The 23,088-nt window shown below is 35.1% G+C and overlaps 1 protein-coding gene across 2 annotated transcripts; it reads left to right on the top strand.

The window, feature by feature from the left end:
- Positions 1-183: 183 nt before the first annotated feature.
- On the top strand, positions 184-22,474 carry LOC145670419 (MIT domain-containing protein 1-like). 2 transcript variants are annotated; one of them, XM_081739082.1, is made up of 5 exons: positions 184-317; positions 4,154-4,289; positions 7,274-7,512; positions 14,175-14,377; positions 22,068-22,474. In XM_081739082.1, exons 2-5 carry the CDS (start codon positions 4,160-4,162, stop codon positions 22,228-22,230), a joined length of 735 nt encoding a protein of 244 aa, XP_081595208.1. In that variant the 5' UTR covers positions 184-317; positions 4,154-4,159; the 3' UTR covers positions 22,231-22,474. The 2 variants fall into 2 exon arrangements, with proteins under 2 accessions (XP_081595208.1, XP_081595209.1); XM_081739083.1 differs by having other exon boundaries at positions 186-306.
- Positions 22,475-23,088: the final 614 nt, after the last annotated feature.

Genomic DNA, 23,088 nt, shown 5'->3' with positions numbered 1-23,088 from the left:
TAAACTCAAAAACTGTATTTGAAGCAAATAAAGTACATTAGATGAACAAAAGGAAAATAATGTTTAATCGAACTCTGAAATCTTAGGTAATTCAATTCCAAAATGATTAATAATAAGTTTAATTAATGATAACAAGCTAAACATCTTGGTTAATGGTTATATAGGTAAAGATATTTTTTGTTTGTGGAAAGTAGGCGATGGTGGATGAAACAAATGTAATACGACTGACCGAAAGAGAAAAATAAATAAAATCTTTGATATCTTGAAGTTGAGCAATAGGCAAAGGAAGAGAATAGCTGATTTAGGGTAATTATAGGGTATGTCAAAATTAACATAACATTTTACTGTAAAGTTTAGTAATCAATTGTATAACATGGGGCACAATAGGTGAAAAAATGAAGCATAATGCGTTGAAATAAGCACGAAATAATATTCTAAATCATCACATATAGTATAGGTACTTACAAAATAACAGCTAACGGGGCACTCATATTAATCAGTACCTGAAATCTAATCCAGATTTGTGAACTTATATAGAGTACTCACTTTGGGTTCACGCGAGCAGGCAGTTCTACCAAATAGAAAAATTTATAGGTAAAATACTTTGTGAAACATTTCGTGAAGGAATGAGGATGTAAATATAAGTAATTACTGGGTTCATGTTCCGTTAAGGGGGTCCAAAACTACACTGGACCCTCTTAAGCTAACCTAACCTAACCTGACCCAAGCTAACCTAACCTAACCTAACCTAATATAACGTTATATTATGTAATCAAACGAAAATCAATAGAAAGAAGTGGTGTCAAAGACACTGGACCCCCTTAACGGAACATTGACCAATTACTGTTAGTGCACAGCAGATTGAAATGAATTTTGAGAGATAATAAAAGTATTGTATGGTAAGTGTTCTCTTCCAGTACCCCTGGGGGCCGCGGTGGCTCAGTGGTAGAGCGTTCACCTCCGGTGCTAGGGGTCTCGGGTTCAAACCCTGCTCCCGCCAAGTGAACTTTGTGGTGGACAAACACCGTGTGCGTGGGTTTTCTCGAGGTTCTCCCGTTTCCTCCCACTTTCTTCATTCCACCATTTCATTCATTACTCATTATCACCGTCTCCTTTAGCCTAACCGGCTTAACCGTGGGACTTAAAACTCAAAATTTCATTTTCATTTCTTCCAGTACCCCGTTTATGCGTATACCCTCCGTCGCTGACGCGCCTACTCCCTATGGGCGCACTCTCTCGCTAACCTTAGACTTTCCTGCCCCAACTCTGTTTCATAGTATCCGTGCTTTTTAGTAGCCACCTAGCATAAGTGGTCCGTGTTTTATCCACTATAGTTGTTATGCCACACGTCCATACGATATTCATACTAAGCCTTCCTGAAGTCAATCTGCAACTAGTAATGCAGTTCCTCACAGTGCATACTCTGCTAAAAGAAATACAAAGCCTAACCTAACTTGAAAATGTTGGAAATGTGTCAAAATTTGGTAGAACCGTCTGCTTGAGTAATGACCTCACTTTTGGTGCCAGAGGCTCTTAGTTCAATCTCAGACAGTTTGCATGTAATGGTCATCATCGTACCTGTAGATTTATGTAGTTGAATAATCAGTGTAGCTTTAGAGTATCGCAGCATAAAATAATGTCCAAGAACCTTACTAATGGGTTATTCCGTGTCAAATCATCCAGCAAAATGCCTTTATTTTACCCACCATTTTATATTTTCATGAAACGTCTGTCACTTGTTAGTGGTACAAGGGTCATGATCTGTGTGAAGATTTTCCTCCTTAGACCAAATAGGTGTGTAGTTAAAGACAATTAAAGTTTGTGAAAATAGCACATGTACACAGTTTTCGAGATTCTGCTTTAAGGCTGCATTCTAAATTGAAAATTTAATAGCTCAAGATCTAACAAACATAACTGCGCTAAAAACTTCTCACTGAAGAACTAAGGTTTGTAATTTCAGAAAAAAATATTTCATCAAACTCCTGTCTGTTAAAAAATAAATAACGAATGTTATAACTAACATTTTTATAGTGCGAAAACACTTCATCATTAACAAAAATTATCACGAAAGAAACAGGTGTTTTGGTGGTAACCTTTGTCTTCAGCTAAACGTAAATCTCTGTCCTCAAGAGTTATGGAAGAAAAACAGTGAAATATCTTTATTGGTGATAATCATGTTTTATGAGCTAACGCAGTCTGGACGCCATTGAAATTAAAGATTGAAATAACGTAAGGAAACGAAGTAGAGGCACGGAAATGACAAGCTGACCAACTTGTGCTAGGTGGCTTAGTAGTATAATATATACTTCAAGGGTAGTGCGATTGATTTGTGATGCTACACTCCCACTTTGTCATTTCATCAATTATCTAGTCAGCATTCACTTTCGATTCACTTTAACTTTTTCTTCGTGGCTTTACCGCAAGAACGACGGCACGAGGCTCTGTAGCAGATCACTCAGCTTCTGATTTCACCTCGTACTATGTGATTTTGTTTGTTTTAATGTTTCTGTTCTTTCTTTTCAACGGTTAATGTTTCTTTTCAACGGTGAGACAGCATGGACGTTTATATTCAGTTCACCAGGGATCCCCAGTCACATGTGTACTTCTCTGTCTCAGGAATCTAATCGTGTGATTGATAGGTATCTTCTGTGTTCCCTCCTCTGTTTCTACTTTCTTCATCCCATGAACTATTTCTCTGTCATCCTCGTTCATTTACCATACAGTATCTTCTCGGGTTAGCAGCCAGATAAGTACTGTTGTATCTTGCAACTTTTCGAGGACTGACATAGTCCTCATCTTCAGGCAAATACAATGGGGCAATAGAGTGCGTGGAATATATACTTTACTGTATATGTCTGTGATTGGAGTCTTCTGATTGGTGGTTGAAATGGCGGCTTCTGATTGGTGCTTGAAATGGCGGGATATGATTAGTGTCCATGTTTGACTCAGTTGGAATCCTGTGTCGCTGTTAAGGTTCGTTTTTTCTTGCGTGATTGCAACCACTTCTTTTATCCTTCTATCCCAAATTCTTGAGCATTTTGCTGTTACTTTAGTTCTGTGAATAAAATCTTATGTTTCTGATTGATGCTGTGCTCGGCTAGCCCGGATTTCTCTGGTTGGTTTAATCTGGTGTAACTGTTGAATTCTTTGCATTTGGCTTCAATGGTCCTTCTTGTTTGCCCAATATATGCCTTGCCACATTCACATGCGGTAAATCCCAGGTGTTCGAAGGCCCAGATCGTCTTTGGCAGGTCGCAGTATTTTATTTATTTATTTTGTTTTTATTTTTGTTTGTTTATTTATTTATTTATTTTTAATTTTTGCTACAGGTTTATGTATTCTTCTGATGTTGTACCTGTTGTTCTTGTGAATTGCCCATCACCATTTTTTTTTACTACTGAATGGGTATGTTACTACGGTTCTTCACACAAAATTTCATGCAAATTGAAATTGGGGCTGATGAGTTCTTGCAATTACAATGTTAGACGGTTTTTACCTGCAGTTTGTTTAATTTACTGATAATTTTCTCTTTTCCTTCTACAGTTGCGAGAATAACTTTTATGTATTTGTAAAGTACATTTATAGAGGAAACAAACAAACAAAAAAGTTAATGTTTCTACGTTAACTTTGAAGAAACTTACACCCTCTTTTCAATGTACCCTTAGCTCTCGCGACTATTATTTCTCACGGTACAGGCTTCAATTTCAAACGTTCACCATAAGTCCAGAACCAATTGACCGATTTTCAAACGGTTTGCAGTTTTGGATTCAGTATCAAAAACTACATAAACACATGGATTTTCATTCCATTCTGAGACAGGTGGATGTCAAATGAGGAAAATCCTGGCTGAATTGACGTGGAATGACCCTAAATTCTAATGTATCAAATCAATCAGACGTTATGTGCAATAATAGGCCAGGCCAATAATAAACGTAACTAAATCGAGAATAGCAACAGTGCATTGTGACGTAAGAAAGAATGAACTTGAATGAAATTGTACTCTAATCTAATGCGCGTCATAATTTATGATGCTACTCTGGGCAATAAAAGATGCGCATACGAATATATTTACTGTCGCCTTATAGTCACCTTTTTACATAGTATTAAACATTAATCAAATTTAAAGAACCGTATCTTTCTTTCTTTCTTTTAGGAAAAGATGGCTTTCAAAGAACCAGCAGCTATTACGATCTTAAAACGAGCAGTTGAATTAGATACACAGAAAAGGTTTACAGAAGCGTTATTGTTATATCAAGAAGGATTGCAATATCTTATGGATGTAATTAAAGGTAATTATTAGTCAAAACAGGTAATATAGTATTCTATAACAAGATTTTTTTATTATTATTAAAACGCTAAAATTATAGTTGTGCTGTTGAGAATCCATGCTCCATAGTTATATCTTCTCATTCTTTTTGTATGGTTAAATTGTTAAATTACGTGGTAGATAAAGTGACAGTAAGACTGTAAGAAAAAAAAAATGATATTTTTAAAAATCCTTTCGTCATCTAATGACCTTTTCATCCATAGACGGAGTTGTACCCAGTATCTAGCAAAAATGTTTACTTCTACCTCACCCCTTACGTATTCTCTGTAATGTACGAGAGGGCTGCTGAAAAATTCGTAGCCCAACCCAGAAGGAATGCAGGTAGAATGATGGAATTGTACAGTTTGAAAGAACATATCTCTGTATGTACAAATGCAAATTTCCACATTAATAACGAAATTCTTATTGTGTTTTTCAATGTGTGCCGAACCAGCGAATTTCACGGACATCGAAATCACAATCTGTGATCAAATTTTTGTTCCACCAAGGAAAGTCACCGAAGGAAATTCGTAGGAAATCAGTGAAACACTACGGAACTCTCCCCCATCATATGCAGTGGTGAAGAAGTAGGTGGCACAGTTTAAACGTGGTAATTTCTCAACAGATAATGCTCCACGTGCAGGAAGTCCAGAAACAGTAACTGCCTCCGTAATCGTGCATTAAGTTCATAACTATTGTTGAAAATCGCAGAATCTCAGCAAAACATATGGCAGAGATTATGGGCATTTCTCGGAAACGCGTCGGTAACATAATTTGTAGTGACTTAGCATGCTCACGCTCTCGGCAAAATGAGTTTTTGGAAATCTGACAGCAGATCAAAGCGTGAAAGAGTGATGGTATCAAGGGAAGTCATCTCCCATTTTGACGGCAAAGCCGACCCAGAAGTTCAAGAGACAGAAGTCGGCTACAAAAGTGTTTGCAACATTCTTCTGGGATAAGGATAGAGTCGTACTCATAGACTACTTGCCCAAGGGTCAGACATTTAGTGCAGAGTACTACTTTGCATTACTCATAAAACTGAAAGACAAATTGAAAATGCAACGCAGCGGAAAATTGAAAAAAAGAAATTATATTCCTTCAGAGCAGTGCCCCTGCCTATCTAACACTGCAAACACAATTGACACTGAATGATGAACTCGGGTTTCAGTGTATAGATCATCCTCCTTATTTCCGAGATCTAGCTCCGTTAGACTATTACGGTACTTATTTCCCAGACTCAAACAACATTTGAAATGACGCCATTTTGGATTTGAGAAGGAAGTAATTAGTGCTACGGAACAGTGGTTCGAGAAATTTTTTTTTTATTTTTTTTTTTTTTTTAACGTCTGGAAAAAAATTAGAGCATCACGCAAGAAAGTGTATTGAATTTCAAGGGAAATATGTAGAGCAATTGTAGAATGTCATCATTCCACGTGTAGTTCTTTAGGGTTGGACTACGTACTTTCCAGCAGCCCCTCGTATTAACTAATTTTTCCCTCTCTTTTTATGTATTACGCTCTCTCTAATACCCGACCATACCTAGCCTTCTTGGATAGTCTAGTAGCTGTAGAGCGCGGCTTGGTGCACGGGATCCCGAGTTCATAATCTTAAAATTTGAACGCACAGTGGATCTGATTTCATTTTAAAATGTAGATTACGTCTCGTAGAGCTTTGATATTCAGAAGGGACACTAAACTACAATCTAGGAACCAGCCATCCTGTGGGCACAATTCGTGTTTTACTCTTTTGATATCAAAGTGTTACATGCAGTGAAACGAGCGTGGTTTTATGTGTCTATCGAAGTAATTTTTTGTATGACGTGCACGATATTTTTTTCTTTTTTCTTTTGGAAGGGAAAGGAGCAGACAGGCTAAAATTTCGAAGTAAAAAGTTGGCGGTAAAAAGTATCAATATGGAAACAGTAAGGCTGAATGTACGATAAAACACGTCACTTTATCTCCCAGTCTTTAACATTAGTAATGGAATGCAAGAATTCCTTATGGAGCCGCGATGGCTCAGTGGTAGAGCGCTCACCTGGTGCGTGGAATCCCTGGTTCAATCCCTACCTCGTGCAAAGGAGCCATTGTGGTGGACAAACACCGTGTGTATATGTTTTTCGTGATTCTCCCGTTTCCTCATACTTTCTTCATTACACTATTTTCATTCGTTCTTATCATCATCGTCTCCCTTGACCTCGGTGCATAAACATGGGACGTAAAAACCAGAAGACCATTTCATTTCATACAGGAATAACACGATTTTGAAGAACGTATTTTATTACTACATGCACTAACAAGTTAGCAATGTGTTTACCAATCTAATTTTTTTTAGAAATAACCACATAAAAGCAGTGAATAATATGTATGAATATGTAGAAGAAATACGGTTTAGTCGAGTCGAGTATTTGCTTGTGATGTGACGATATTAATTATAATTGAAGAATTGGTGCATGGTAGCTCAGTGGTAGAGAGCATAATCATTTTCTTTCGTTATCATCCATCTCCTTTAGCCTCCAGAGTATATATGTGGAACATAAAACCGAAAATTTTCGTTTTTCATTTAAAGAAATACGTAATTTTTTTATTGTATACACATTTAGATATACAGCTTTTATATCTTAAAAAGGTTTTCTGTATTATTTAATGTGTATCTTCTTAGAGTTGTTTATTATCCTAAATTTTTATGATGTAGAAATTCAACTTAAAGTACCTTACCTTTTATGCGTCCGTGTTTATTACTTTAATTGAATATTTCCTTTCTCTGTAAGGATCCGGTGGCACAGTAGTAAAAATGGCACCGATGACGTTCCCAGACAGGGACAAATAAACACGAAGACAATGTGCCCTATAGCTTCTATAAGTAAATATTGAATTTGAATCCGTTGAAAATAGACCTTAAACGACATAGTTTCATAGCGCGGAACCAATAAGTGCGTTAGGCGAAGTATACCTGATTTTTTGATTCCAGATATGAAGGATGAAACCAGGAAAAGCAAGTACAGAGCGAAAGCGGAGGAATACATGGATCGAGCGGAAAGAATCAAAGTTCACGTGGAGAGAGAGAAGGCAGCAGGCAACTACCATGAGCAACTGACAATCGAAGCTGACTCCACAGGACACAGCTATGGCAGTGTCTTTGGGAGGTTTCTGGATGCCGGAGTCAAAGACATCGAAGTTGATGATCCATATATAAGGCAACCACATCAGGTATGAAAGGTAACAGGTTTTCTTAAGGTTTCATGAAATTCACTAATTATGGTGTGAGCTGCTGTTGTAGAAATTTAAATTTTCTAAGGATTTTTACACTGTCGAAGGCATATCTTATCTTCTGCTTGTTGGGTCGTAATAACCTCGATAGATTTCCTTACAGTCGTTAGTATAGTGACTAATGAGCATGTTCTCCAGTTTAATCCATTTGAGTTTTAAACTGCTCTGATGCAGCACCGATGTTGTAAAGGACGAACGAGGCTTTAATCGGCAGTATATACAATATATTGGAGCAAATAACATTTTTTTGGTATTACTGCGATCGCAAGAAATGTAAATCCTTTGCTTTTCTTTCTTCAGTTTTTTCATTATTAAGAAGGAAGCACTTAAAGAAATGTTCCTGGAATTTGTTCATTGTAAACGAACGAAAACAAAGAACCAGTTCTCTCTTTTTCTTTTAGAATGAAATAGGAACTCTGTTCAGTTTTAAAGAAACGTGAACGATAAATTTTGTTCTTTTAATTTCCTTTGAATGAAATTATCTTTCAATAATAATAATAATAATAATAATAATAATAATAATAATGTTCTTCTTCCTCCTCTTTGTAAACCCTTGTAGACATACCTATCGATAGAATTACCTTTAACGCAATCATATATACTTTGACTCAAGCCTATAACATAGGCTTAAGAGTTAAATTATCATATTCACTGTTATGGATACAAGGGTACCCGCGTAACATAGTCGCTAATTCTCTCGTCTTTTTTGCGAGCGGTCCCGGCTTCAATTCTCGGTAGGGATACTCGCTCGAAAAAGTAAAAAAGCTTTTTCAGGGCAGTCATCCTATGTGAGTTTTCCTCATTGAAGGCTTACCAGATACAGTGTCCTGTAGGGAACTGTTTAAAAAATATCGAATCATGACTGTACCATCTATATACGTTTACAACTGTTTAATGTTCGTAAAAGAAAACCCTGATTTGTTTACTGTACGTGCAAATATACATGAATATAATACTAGGTCTAAGTTTAGCATTGATACTCCGTATGTTAGATTATGTAAGACACAACAAAGTTACACATATAATGATATAAAACTCTTTAATTTGCTACACCGTGTGCGTGGGTTTTCTCGGGGTTCTACCGTTTCCTCCCACTTTTTTCATTCCACCATTTCATTCATTACTCATCATCACCGTTTCCTTTAGCCTAACCGGCATAACTGTGGGACGTAAAACTCAAAGATTTCATTTCATTTTCTTTAATTTGTTCCCTCAAACTATGCATGTAATGAATTTGACAGATTTCAAAGATATATTAAAAATATGCTTATAGACTACTGTCTATATAGTTTGAAAGAGTCTGAGGAGTGCATGATGATCAACTCCTAGTATAAAGTTAGTGTCATAGTAATATTTAAATTATATTACTGAATATTGTAATATTCATTGTTATTGTCCTTTATTATTATTATTATTATTATTATTATTATTATTATTATTATTATTATTATTATTATTATTATTATTATATTTATTTCTTGTATATTATTTTCTATTATTATATGCATTAATTTTATGCCTGACGAAATCTATTATAACATGTAGTTGTTCAATGATTAAAGTATTCTATTCTATTCTATTCTATTCATTCATGCCAGTCAAAGATTTGGATGGTACTTAACATAATGATCCCAGGCTGTTTCGTTCAATTCCCATTCCTTTCTTTCTCTCCAATTTCCAGGGTTTATTTTATTTTATTCTTATTTTGACTCAGACCCGTTTTTCGGATCCGGTATCGGAAAACTTTAAACCGGAACGGATTATCATCATAGCTATTTGTTTTAATTTCTTTATCGATTATCCATATTTGAAAAGGAAGGGAAGAAAAGGAGAAAAAGTAAAGGACAAAGAAAACCATAACACAAAAGAACAACAAAATAAAACAAAACAAAACTTAATCTATGAAAAAAAATAACTGAAAATATTTTTGTGAAGTGCTACATGCTGAGCTTGGCTCTACCTAAAATCTGTCTACCCTATATTTATCCTATTATTATCCACTACATACAGCAAAAGATTCCTAAAACATTCAAATCTAACCTAATCTACAACATTTTAGCTATAATATACAAATTATATATGTACAGTAGAACCCCTCTCGTCCGCTCTCGGCTGTTCCGCCACTCCGATTGATCCGACCGTGCTCGAGCCGAACTTGTCCCGACTCGTCGGTGACTCACAAGGCCCGTTGTCGTTTACTGCTGTCGCGGCATTGTTGTTTACTTGCTGTTACCGCATATCCGCTTTAGTGCTCCGTCATCTCTTGGGTCGTTTCTTTCGTTGTGTGAGTTTTCTATACTGTACTGTGCAGTTTTTAGTGCTTACTGTTTTTTTTTTTTTTTTACTGTAGAGAATAATACAGTCATTTTTTAAGTTCAGAGATGGTTTATTTTACTGTAAATGCGTATTTTCTGTTTTTTGATAATCCGACGTTTTTGCGTTCCGACCATACCCCCCCCCCCTCCAGTTCCAAAGGTGACGGATTAGAGGTGTTCTACTGTACTTGAAAAATAAGTGTTTCATTATTTAATCTAAGCTAGTTACTATCTCGTCTAGTCTACCTACTCTACTGTTCTGATATTTAATAATTCCGTTCGCTGTTTCTTGTATTATTGTATTTAACATTTCCCTACCACTTCCTTACTTAATTGTTTATTCCTGTAATATTTAGTTATTATTACTGTTTTAATTAGTTCACTTTATATATTTGATTTATTTTATTTTATACAGTTAATTTTTCATCATTTCTTAATTGATTTATTTATTATCGTGTTGGATAAATGTGAGATGTTCTTCTTATCTCCTTGGTTCACCATTATAATTTTATATATCTATTCGTTATATAATAAAAAGAATTCCCAGGGTAGAGTGATTGCCAGGGTCATAATCCCTCATACTCCACGGGCTAATATGGCCTTGGGTGCCGAAAGCCCAGAAATCTTAATTCCTAACCTTAATACTGTTATGAGTACAAAGTTTAAAAGAAAGTGACTGCTGCTGCTACTACTACTACTACTACTACTATTCTACAACAACAACAACAACAACAACAACAACAACAACAACAACAACAACATCATCAACATCATCATCATCATCATCATCATCATCATCATCATCATCATCATCATCATCATCATCATCATCATCATCATCATCATCATCATCATCATCATCATCATCATCATCATCATCATCATCATCATCATCATCATCATCATCATCATCATCATCATCATCATCATCATCATCATCATCATCATCATCATCATCATCATCATCATCATCATCATCATCATCATCATCATCATCATCATCATCATCATCATCATCATCATCATCATCATCATCATCATCATCATCATCATCATCATCATCATCATCATCATCATCATCATCATCATCATCATCATCATCATCATCATCATCATCATCATCATCATTATTATTATTATTATTATTATTATTATTATTATTATTATTTTAATGAGGACCTGGTGGTTCACTAGTAAAAGGCTCACCTCTGGTGCGAGAAGTCCGTGATTCATCCCAGACTGTTTGAGTTTGTGGTGGTAGCATCCTATTCGTGGGTTGTTTCGGGTTTCACACATTTCCTCCTAGATTCTTATCCCTCCAATTGTTTCAAAATCATTCACTTTCATAAAATCATTCACTTTCATTAATAATCCGTCTTCATATCATTCTACTTACAGATTTCTGTAATTCCTGAATTTTTAGAGTTCTAAGCTTTCGACTTTCCTCCGGAGTTTTGGTCACGGAGGTTAAAAACAGGAAGAAGAACAATAGAAACATCAAGGAATAAAAAGGGACCGGACTTACCAAGGATGAGCTGTGTGAAAACATATTGTGTGAACAGATTTACAGACAGAGATTGAATACCTGATGAAACTTGATAGTTTGAATGGTTACCCAGCTTCATTATTAAATAACTGGTATGATCAGGTTAAAAGGAATTCAAGTTCCGATAAACCTGGAACTGACATAAAGGATAAAAAGTGGATTGGATTGCCAGCTTTTTCAGATTGACAACTGCATTAAATAGAATCCATACACATTACGGTTTTCGTACAGCATTAAAACCTCTTAAAACTTTAGAACAGAACATCACCCAATTTAAATGGATTCCAAAGAAAAATCGGGTATTTACGAAATAAAATGCAGTTGCCAAGATGGCTATATAGGCAAAACGACACGAAATTTTAAAGTCCGACTACAGAAACATATTAGAGATTCAAAACCAGAAAATTCGGTGTCAGGTTTATCGAAACATTCAAAAGAAACGCAACACAGGGTAGAAGATTATATGTATATATATATATATATTCAGAGCTAGAAATGAAGTAGAAAGACTGGTTTTTGAAAATCTATTTATTCAATTAAAAAATCCAAAATTAAATTTAAACAAGGGATGGTTGAATGGCGAGTGGGAGTCCGTAATTACAAATTTTCACAGTATTGGCATCAGGGTTAGCATAAACCATGGTTTTTATTGAAAAAACCAAAAAACCCGGAGAAATTGTCCTCTATTTGAACTCGAAAGCGGGACTAATTGGCCACAAATGCGATACGTCTGCCGACTCACTCACGAAGTATTCCTAATAAAAAATACGTTGTACTGATCTTTACATACTTGCTAATGTAATTGCAAAGAGTCATTTCAGAAGAACAAAAAGATAAACAGTTACACAAGTGAAACCATTATGCAGAATTACATAGGACAATTTCAAAATACTGCAAAGTACAGAAGAACTAATTTAGTCCAAGTTTTTTCACTACGACTTTTATTAAAGTTAAAGAAATACAACGACTTGATTTGCGTATCAGTAAGAAAAGTGAATAAAGATACGAATTATTTGAATCCACTTTGGCTCCGACACATTTATACATAAATAGATACCAAATATACTTCTGATTTCAATAAATGCCTCTCGTGGGGTTTGTATGACCCCCCAAAAAAGTACGGTATTTCGATGCATTTTATCAATAGTAAACATTATTAAAACAAAAAAATATTTAGCATTTTTCTTTGATTGCATTTGTATAGCAACTATAACAAACTATAAAAATATCATAAAAAAAACATAAACATATAAAAAAAAGTTGCTTTTGTAGTACAATCTCTTTGAGTAACGAATGGGGAATTTAGGTCTGAATATAATGCAAATAATATACGGGTGTGTAACGTGATAACCCACAAATTTGTGTTCATCAAGATTTTACGAACATTTTTCGTTTTTTGGTTTAACTTTTTTTTTTTTTTTTTTTTTAACCAATTAGTTTAAACTAGCCAACTCTGATTGGCATAAATAAAAATGATGAGTTGGTAACCTTCCAAGAAGGAACAGAAAAGACGCACAAATTGACTCGGCCATATTTGAGTTCCTATAACCTCATCTGGAGATCGCTGACACACTAGACAACGTGTTTTCACACAGCATTTCCTTGGTAAGTCCGTTCCTTTTTATTCCTTGATGTTTGTATTCTTTTTCTTCCTGTTTTTAACCTCCGTGACCAAGACTAGAGACGACTAGAAACGATAGAATAAATGATCGTTTACTTCCGAGTTCATATGAATAGATACAGGTTTCATCACCTATGTAATGATGTTGCACACAAGATTTGACACCCCTGCGTTAAATTATCTGAGCACCACATTACACGGGCGTCTTTTTGCCTTTGAGTTAAATTGTGGAGAATCGAACGAAAACGTAACTTCTTCACACGTAAATAATCATGAAGAATTGTTTGTATTTGACTCATCCCAATATCTAAGTGTGCGTGAATTTCACGGTAAGTCACATATCGATCACACTCAATTAGCTCAAACACAGTATCAATGTTCTCTTGCACTGTGCCTCTGGCGGGCAAACCTAATTTCCAGAAATCAACGATAAATTGTTGTTTTAGGTACGGCTTTATGACCAAACGTAGCATTCATTCGATTGACACATTGTTATTCCATTGAAACGTGTCAAATATCTTAATAAATCATTGCGCGAAAATGCTCTCTGCTCAAATGAACTTTTCCAGCTACTTTCTCATTGCAAACTATTCGTGTAAAACAAAAGCAGTCATTGTTAGTTGGGGAAACTACTTGTATATTGAACACGTATCATACTTCACAGATATAACAATTTCGAAGATATTACGGGTTTCCCAATACTAAATTTCCGAAATTTCCAAAGCAACCCTCGTACTTTGTCACTGAATCTCCCCAAAACACACAGTTAAGTTCATGGATTAGTACAAGAGGGGTTCATTTTAATCTTTTCGTATTTATTTATTTTTTTCTGGGCCGCGGTGGCTCAGTGGTAGAGCGTTCACCTCTGGTGCATGGGGTCCCGGGTTCAAACCCTGCTCCCGCCAAGTGAACTTTGTGGTGGACAAACACCGTGTGCGTGGGTTTTCTCGGGGTTCTCCCGTTTCCTCCCACTTTATTCATTCCACCATTTCATTCATTTCTCATAATCACCGTCTCCTTTAGCCTAACCGGCATAATCGTGGGACGTAAAACTCAAAGATTTCGTTTTTTATTTTTTTCTTTCAAAAATTAATGTTTTCATTTTTTCTGTTGTTTATAGTGCCAGAATTTTCTAAGGTTTTGTGAGTTAGCAGTAAAATCATGTAAAAATTTACGGGAAATTCGTCTTCTCACAAGCAGTGGAGGTGAAAAATCGGCACCTGATCAGGCGAGAAACCTGCAGACGATTGCTCAGAGCCTACAAAGCCATGGCGTCAACTTGGTTGTGAATTTGTCCCCAACGCTACATGATCGAGAAATAAGGTAAGAAGGTTTCGTTGTAAATATTATTTTAAATTTGTCAGGACGAGCATTATTATCTTAGATAAGTCAATTATAGTTTAGACAAATACTTAAAACATTTCATTTGCATTAAATATTGGTATGTGCATAGATATTGTGAAATAACAAAAAAAAAAAAAAAAAATCTGAATACTTAACTGGCCAGAGCGAATTTTGTAAGCTTCTATAAGTTTAATTTGTGAAAAACATAATAATAACTTGCTGCGTTTAAATGCATTTTATTTGGCAGTGACTCCGTGAACAGTAACTGTTAACGCTTCTGGTAGCCGGTAAGACTCGCGGGATATGTCATCAACGGAAATCGATTTCCGTTTATGCGTTCCACAACCTGATTATATAGTTCAACTCCACTAATAAATGTTATCAACTCCTATTTCTTTCGCAGTAACCAATATTTGGTGCTTGTTCAATTTAGCTTTCTTTAAATTTGATAATTTTGCGGTTCAAATTTGTTACTTCAAATGATAATGTAAGAAATTAATATACACTTAAGATTTACCTGTCCGTCACGTACATGTACGCCAAGAGAATGATTAAATCGTATTATGCTTTTTGTTACAATTTTGCTTGTGCACAAGAAGCTCATACCGAAATAGTGAAATTTATTTTCTTAATTTACTTTAGATATTACGTAACGAAAAAAATTATTAACTTCCAAACGTATCTCGTAACATTTTACCTGCTACCGAAACCGTAAACGATTACCATCATATAACCACTGCCTTAGTAAGTTATTAATAGTATGTATTTATTTACTTTTATTTTATTTATTTATTTATTTATTTTAAAGTTGGATGAAAGAATTATTAATAGATAATAGCTGCAAGAAAATGATGTGTATGTAATATTTTTTCTACGCGGAATCCTACAGATAGCATTAATCGTATCAAAATATATTGGATGTAAATTTATTCACATCTGAAAGTTCAAGTTGCTCTTTATTGGTATTTAGTACAATGTAACTATATGCACAGTATACATCAGATTTATCAGCTACATCCGATTAGTCGCTTTCTTCCGAGGATCACACCGTCTTAGTTCTGAGCTCGCAATCATTATATAGTCTTGAATGTAAAGAAATGTTCTTGTCCCAAAAGTAGATCAGGACAGAACAAATCGATTAGTTACTCACTTCAGCCTTACATGGAAACTCATGTTCGTGAGAAGAGAAGGGTACCACACGCCTGTGAAATAAATTGAATTAATATCAAACTTCGAATCAATCAGATTTACACAATTTTGCAAATTTAATGTAAGGATGGTGCCTTCCACTTCTAGTACTTCTTTGGACTGAGTGATTCACAGAAAAATACTTTTTTTTTTATGTGCTATGTAAGAAACTTTCTGTGAATTCGAAAACTAGCGAATTGATAGGATTATTAGTGTCGTCTGTCTTTGATACTAATCTTGAATGATGTACGAGCATTAACTTTGAACAATGCTATTTATTAAGCAGTGGTTTTTATTATCGATTGAGTTAAAAAATATTTTTTAATTATTTATTTATTTCTGCGCTTCATAACTGTGTGTTCATTTTGTCAGGAGAGTCAATAATTCTCCTTTGGCTTGAATTATCGTAGACGTAACCTGAAAGTTCTAAGTTCTTGAAATTTGTCACTTCATCATCACAGTGTTGCGAGCGGTGATAATATTTAGAAAAATGTAAGCAAAAGGCTAATACTCTCCACAGAAGACAAATCACTCCGAATCTAGGAAGTACTTTCGGAAAACATTATCTCCATCTTCAGCCTAGTTACAATTCGAAAAGGATTTAAAACGTGGGGAGAAATGTGGATGGGTAAAAATGGTTAAAAAAAAAATTAAAATATGCGAAGAATAAATCTTGTCGGTACTTGTATCCTTTGGTATCCTAATCAAATATACTGTCAAAAATAGCTTACAATTAAAAACATGTTTGGATTCCTTTGTCGCGACGGATTCTATCCATATGGCATCTTTTGACGTTGTGGAGATGTATCCATCAATATCAGTAGACCTGGCTTTGCAGGGAGTGAAACTTGCTTTACTTAAACTAAAAGTAAACCCATATGAAATTCAACTAATCTCTCAACTAATAGGTTTTTGCCTGGAAATTATGTTTCTCAGTTTGAAGACACCATCTTTCGACAGGCCAATGGATTGCTTATGGGCAATACTCTTTTTCCAACACTTTCAAACTTGATATTGGACATGTTTGAAACCAACATTCTCTCAAAATTTCCTCGAATCAGGTATTGTCGATATGCCTACGATACCCTAATTCTGTACAAGGAATTTCAAGGATTTATTTGAATTTAATCAGATACATCCTAGAATCAAATTCACGATGGAACTTGAAGAAAATGGAACTCTCAACTTCCTTATATCGCCATCAAAAAGCAAGCTAATAAGTTCATTACTTCTGTATATCGTAAACTTTCTGCTGGCACCAACTATATTAATCATCACATTTCACGTTATTTATTTTTTATTTTATTATTATTATTATTATTATTATTATTATTATTATTATTATTATTATTATTATTATTATTATTATTATTATTATTATTATTCACAAATTTTGACAAATCTGTTTCCTTGTTTTTAACATTAAATGAGTGTTTTTTTTGGACTATAAACAGTGCAAAGAGTTGTGTCATAGTATTGTAATTATTTCTTGTCTTCGTTGGTGGAGAAACTATGGGTAACAAAAAGAAAGAACGTAAAAATAATCAAATAAGAAGGTTGTTGGATGAAAAGATATCTTCTGATGAAGACTCTAGTGATCCTACTAATAAAGCACATGTCCATCACTAACCCTATATCAAACCCGCCTCAAAGAATAAGAAAAACTTGCTTTTATTGACCGTCAGTAAAAAGGAGAATGACAACACACTTGTGTAAGCACTGGAGGAAGGCGATTTGTGCTGAAAATAGAGGTGTGTGTTGCGTGGTGAGTGACGAGGAAAAATGGAAGTTTGGAATGACAACTTTCAAGTTTGCACCTAATTAGTATTTTAGAAGTTTATATGCAAAGTGCTACGTTTTTTAGTTGCCTTGGTCCTTTTACTTTAGTTATCTATTATTGTGATATCTGTAAAACAATTTACGCACATAAATGTAAGTATTTCTTCATTTGTAATTCAAGTATACAGTTAAGAAGTTATATACATAACATTTACGTCTACTTGTTCAGTAAAGTATTCCAAAGGCATCCCATATTATTGTCGATATAATTCTATAAACAAGCCCATTTTCAGATCTATATATATAAAAGAGAACGCACAAATCCTTTGTGAACTCATCACGCTAATACGGCTGAACCAATTTCTTTCATTTTTGGGGGGTTATTATGATTTGGACCCTAGATGGTTTTTATCATATCACTTTAATTTTTAATTACCAGTGTCTTGAGATAATTGACCATTCAAGTGTCCATACGTACAAATCCTTTGTTATTAGTTCATCATAGGTAAAAATAAACGTATTTATATGCAACCCGCATGAGCATGTGACTCGGCGGGTTAACATAAATGACAGGCGCTATAATGTTAAAATTTACTGCAATTTGAAAGCGAAAAAGTAAAAATTATCTAAGTAACAAAGTTTATTGCGTTCCGGGGTGACCGCAGCGAAGCGGGGTGAACGCTGCTAGTTTAAAAAATAATAATATAGACAGAAATAATAAAAAGACTAAAATTGAGTCGTAAAATTTACGAATTGTTTGTAACCACGTAAACAGAAAATAAGGTTTGTAATCCAGGGTTAAAATCTGGCTGATTTCTTCACGGGACGTCAGAAGCGAGCTAAAGCTTATTCGCACTCTGATACTTTGGGCGCAACCGGGCATTAAAACAACGACTACATCGTTTAGAGGCGATAAAGTCACTTATTTACTGAAGGCTTTTGTAGAACGTAATTCCATGGCCTTTCATCTTCTCATGTACCACACATTGAGAAACATTATTGTAAAATACTAATAACAATAGGAATATTGAGATTTAGTGATACAGCGACCAGTTCTGAACGAATACTTCTTACTCTCCTGGTTTGATCAAATGCCTTGTAAGTTTATGATGAACAACGTCCTATCTGTAAATTTCCTCAGTGTTTTCCTGTGTCCTTCCTCTATTTTTAATCCACCAAGTCGTTGACGACCATTCACTTTTATTTATTGATCTCCTTTACCGTACAGAGTATAATCATGAAACATCAAAAATTTCATTTTCAATAAGTTAAATATTTAACAGTAATGGGTGTCCTAAAGTTCATTATAAAGTACATACATTGCGATTATATGTGGGACATAGTAGTAACATATGTGTCGCCAATATCCCTATTTGTATTACTACTGCATATGCATTTGCATTTGCTCAGTTCACGAATTTTCTGCTACATTTTAGCGTAACTTCAAATTCCCCAATATGCATTTGTTCTGTTCACGAATTTTCTACTACATTTTAGCGTAACTTCAAATTCCAGCTCAATCTGGCGCCTCCACATTGTGCCACTTCCATAATTTATCAAATTACCTTTTGCAGGCTCTTAAGTATGCTCACCTCACTTTAAAAAAAATAGCCGTGTCGTTTTGTTTATTTTGGTAAGACAGTTGTTACAGCACTCGCTCGTATAGTATACACTGTTATTCGTAATGGTTAAGCGAGTATGTACCATTTGACAAAGAATAACAGTCATGGAATGATATAGAAAGCTTTGGAAGTTCTGTTTTCTCTGCATTTACTTCCAAACCCATGTCCCTGCAAGCGTTTAATAAGACAAGTGCATTTCTTTCTATCGTTCTCCTATCATCCCCTATTAAATTTACGTTTTCGGCATACGACATAACCTGGTGAATATCATTTCAGCTCTAGGTCTTGGTTGCTATCTTTGATTTTCCTTCTAGTGTACTCCAGGACAAAGTTGAATAATAATGGCGACAACACATCTCCTTGTTTCAGGCCATTCTTGACGTGAAAGTTCGTGGACAAGAATTTTCCTACCCCGACTTTACTTTCGGATTCTTTAAAACATACCTTAAGTAATCTAACTAGCTTTTTCGGTATTTCAAATTCTATAAGAATATTGTACAATATTTCTCTCCTAACGGAGTCGTAAGCCTTTCTAAAATTAATAAATAGTTGATGTACTGGGGTGTTGTATTCCCTTTTCTTTTCGAGTATTTGTCGAATGGTAAATATTTGGTCGATAGTTGATCGATTTCGTCTAAATCCGCACTGATAATCTCCAATAATTTCATCTGCGTATGGGGGTCAATCTTGCTAATAGAATGTTTGAAAGGATTTTATAGGATGTTGACAGAAGAGAGATGCCTCGATAATTATTACAGTCATTTTATTATAATCACTGTCTAAAGTTATTCGCTAAAAATAAAAATTGGAGTTGAGTGTAACGAAGACCCTTAAAGTAAAGAATTGTTGACTTACTGCCGTTAGACAACAAGAACTCGTGTTCTCCATGCTGGTCTAGTAGCTAGCGCGTACCGTTGGTGCACGTGGTTCCTGGTTCGATTCCCGATGAGAGAAGTTTAAAATTTGAACGTATTACGGCGGTTCTGATTCCACCTTAAACTTTAGGTCCACGTTTTACGTGGCGCAGTAGTGAAAAAAGATTATAAACTTCAATAAATAAACAAACGAGAATTCACAAAAAGAAAAAAAGAAAAGAAAAGAAAAAGATAAAATGAACTGGTACAATGTTAGTGGCTGGTTAATTTTCCCGTGCAATTTAAGAGCTTTTCCGGGATTTGTAAGAAGTTTCTGTAATAGTAATAATAATGCGGTAGTTTGGTATTCCTGTATTTGGTAGTGTAGTGATAGATCTTTGCTAGAGCCTGATCTCCATGCATAAACCAACCTCGAGATATGCATGCAAATATGCACGAAAAATAACAAAAATATGCACTAAGATATCCATTAAAAATTTAACATATGCATTGAAAAGAAACACTAAGAAAATAAAATCTCAATTTCGTACAAAAATATCTTACTTTAATGATATATGTTGCAATGAACTATGAACTCCTTCTTAGGTTTTCTTCTGTAAACATTTTGCGTTTATCAGTGAGAAATGTTTTGTAGCTCAAAAAGTTCCTTTCTACATCAGCGGAAGTCACTAGTGCATGTGTAAACACCAAATGTATTCACAAATGTAACACCAAATTCACCATTAAGTACATTTGCAATGTCACAGATTGTTTTGTACCCAGCAGTTTTGCCTAATACTTGGCAAAGTCTATCTGACGCTTTTTTTCGCAACACCGTGAATTTCACTGGACAAAGTTTGTGATTAACTCACTTAACAAGAAGAGTGAATGCTGCAAAGCATTGTTACGAGATTCCAACCGTCTTATATTTGCAGATATTCTCGAAAAGTGGTTGGGTTGTCACGTAGAGAAACATGTTTGTGACACATAAATGGCGGCTGCATCATCGGAATTTAGTAAGTCTACAACTGTCTTCACTTGATTTAAGTTATCTGCATAATACGACACAGCTTCTAGCCACGAGCCCCATTGGGTTAAAACTGGTTGCGGAGGTAGCGCAACATTTTTCGCAACTTCGCGAGAAATACATACGTGCGATGGAACTTTCACAAATACAGTAGAGCGTCGATTATCCGAACGTCGGTCAACCGAACGACCGCTTAACCGAACTGTGTACTCGCTCGCACCTGTTTAGATACTGCCTTGCGATGGTTTGAAGCCCAAGATGAAAGTGACCACTTTCAGATATCTGTAATGAAAAAAGTACGTGACTTATCTTCTCGTAAGCGTGTAGGCTTGCTTAGACAGACCAAAATAAAGGATTTTTTTAAACGTTAATTTTGTGTACTGTGTGTATTGTTCATGCAAAATGCGTATGTAATATGTACATATTTTTGTTTAATAAACTGTACCACATACTATATATTCCTACTAAAGTTGCCTTTGTACGTTACTTTGTAATACTTAAAGAGATGCCTGTTTTTATGAATAAATTTACTGTACAGTACTTCTTTTTGGCAAATAAACATGTACAGTTCGATTATCCGAACAAACCAGTTTTCCGAACACCCATGTCCCCCAATTACTTCGGATAATCGACGCTCTACTGTACTTTTCTTTACATGTGGTACAAGCGCGTCTATTGTTAGATATTGGCATCTGATTGTTTCTGTTATGCGATGAAGACTGCGTGCAAGACAAGTCAGGTATACTAATTTATGATAAAACACTTCATTCTATTATTCTTCATCTGCTTTTACAAAGCGATTTTAGTTCACTTTAAATATAGCCTGCTTTCTTGTGATATGCTCTGGAATATGCTAGTATGCAGCAATAAGATTCGGAAATATGCAGTATCCTGCAAAGTTTATGAAATATGCAAGCACATCGAAATTCATTCAAAATATGTACTTACATGCGCTATCAAATGCGTCTCAAACGAATCCTTACAAGTCCGTCGGAAGCATACTTTTCGTACGTTTCTGCATGTTACTATAAAGATGCATTTTGCATATAAATCCGGGCTGTAATCATTACTAATCGTAATGTGTTGACGTAATAGCTGTGTGCAGAACGAAAATTGCAAGCAATAGTAAATCTTGCCTTCGTATTGGATACGCTCTACCTTATCATTACTGTTTTTCTTATTTATTTATTTATTTTCAGACTAAGCACTGGCTGGGTGATCAAGATAGGTCGAGGATTGGACTATTTTAAAGGACCAAGTGGAGGATTTACTCTTGGGTGTTTTGATTTGGACTTAAGACCGTGCCATGAAACAACTGTGGACATTTTCCATAAAAGTGCTGTGAAACCAGTAAACAAGTAGGGCTGCAACATTCCGTTGAGAAAAGATATGTACCAAGTACATAATATAAACATCTGCACAACGAGTTACTGTGTCTGGACCACTGCCAACAAACTGTGCTTTGTTTATATTTATTCAGAAACATAATTAGAAGCATTGTTGTCAAAAGTATTCAGACCGTGTGATCAAAATTCGCCTACAATTAGTAATATCTTATATTTTTGTAATGAATTTTTACTGAGAAATAGATATGTGACCAGGTGTAGATATTCAGTTATTAATATGTACACATAAGTACGTAGTGCCTCTATTTTTACGTTGCATTAGAAATACTAGCAGGGTTTAGCGTTACGGCAAGACAATGGAGGAGTTGCGTTGTGTTTCTTCGGGAGTTTGGTTTACCAAAATCCATTACATGTGTACTCTGTCTGTCCGTGTGACTGGAAGAATTCCTTTACATATTTACCCTGTCTGTCCGTTGTAGCTAAAGAATTCCTTTACATATTTACCCTGTCTGCCCGTGTATTGCTGGAAGAATTCCTTTACATATTTACCCTGGCTGTCCGTTGTAGCTGAAAAATTCCTTTACATATTTACCCTGTCTGCCCGTGTATTGCTGGAGAATTCATTTACATATTTACCCTGTCTGTCCGTGTATGGCTGGAAGAATTTATTTGCATATTTACTCTGTCTGTCCGTGTGTGGTTAAAGCATTCCTTTACATATTTACCCTCAGTGTCGGATTTACGTATAAGTTAAACAAGGTTTAGGTTAAGGCCCCACTCTCTTAGGTGCTCCAAAAATTAAAGGAAACAACTGGATGTACATTTCCAAAATATAAGAAAAGTAATAAATAAAATAAAATCTATATATTATAAG

The sequence above is a fragment of the Thermobia domestica genome, chromosome 14 (assembly GCF_964235325.1).
Source record: "Thermobia domestica chromosome 14, izTheDome1.hap1.1, whole genome shotgun sequence".
NCBI classification, from domain to species: domain Eukaryota; kingdom Metazoa; phylum Arthropoda; class Insecta; order Zygentoma; family Lepismatidae; genus Thermobia; species Thermobia domestica.
This window is presented reverse-complemented; position numbering and strand designations above follow the sequence as displayed.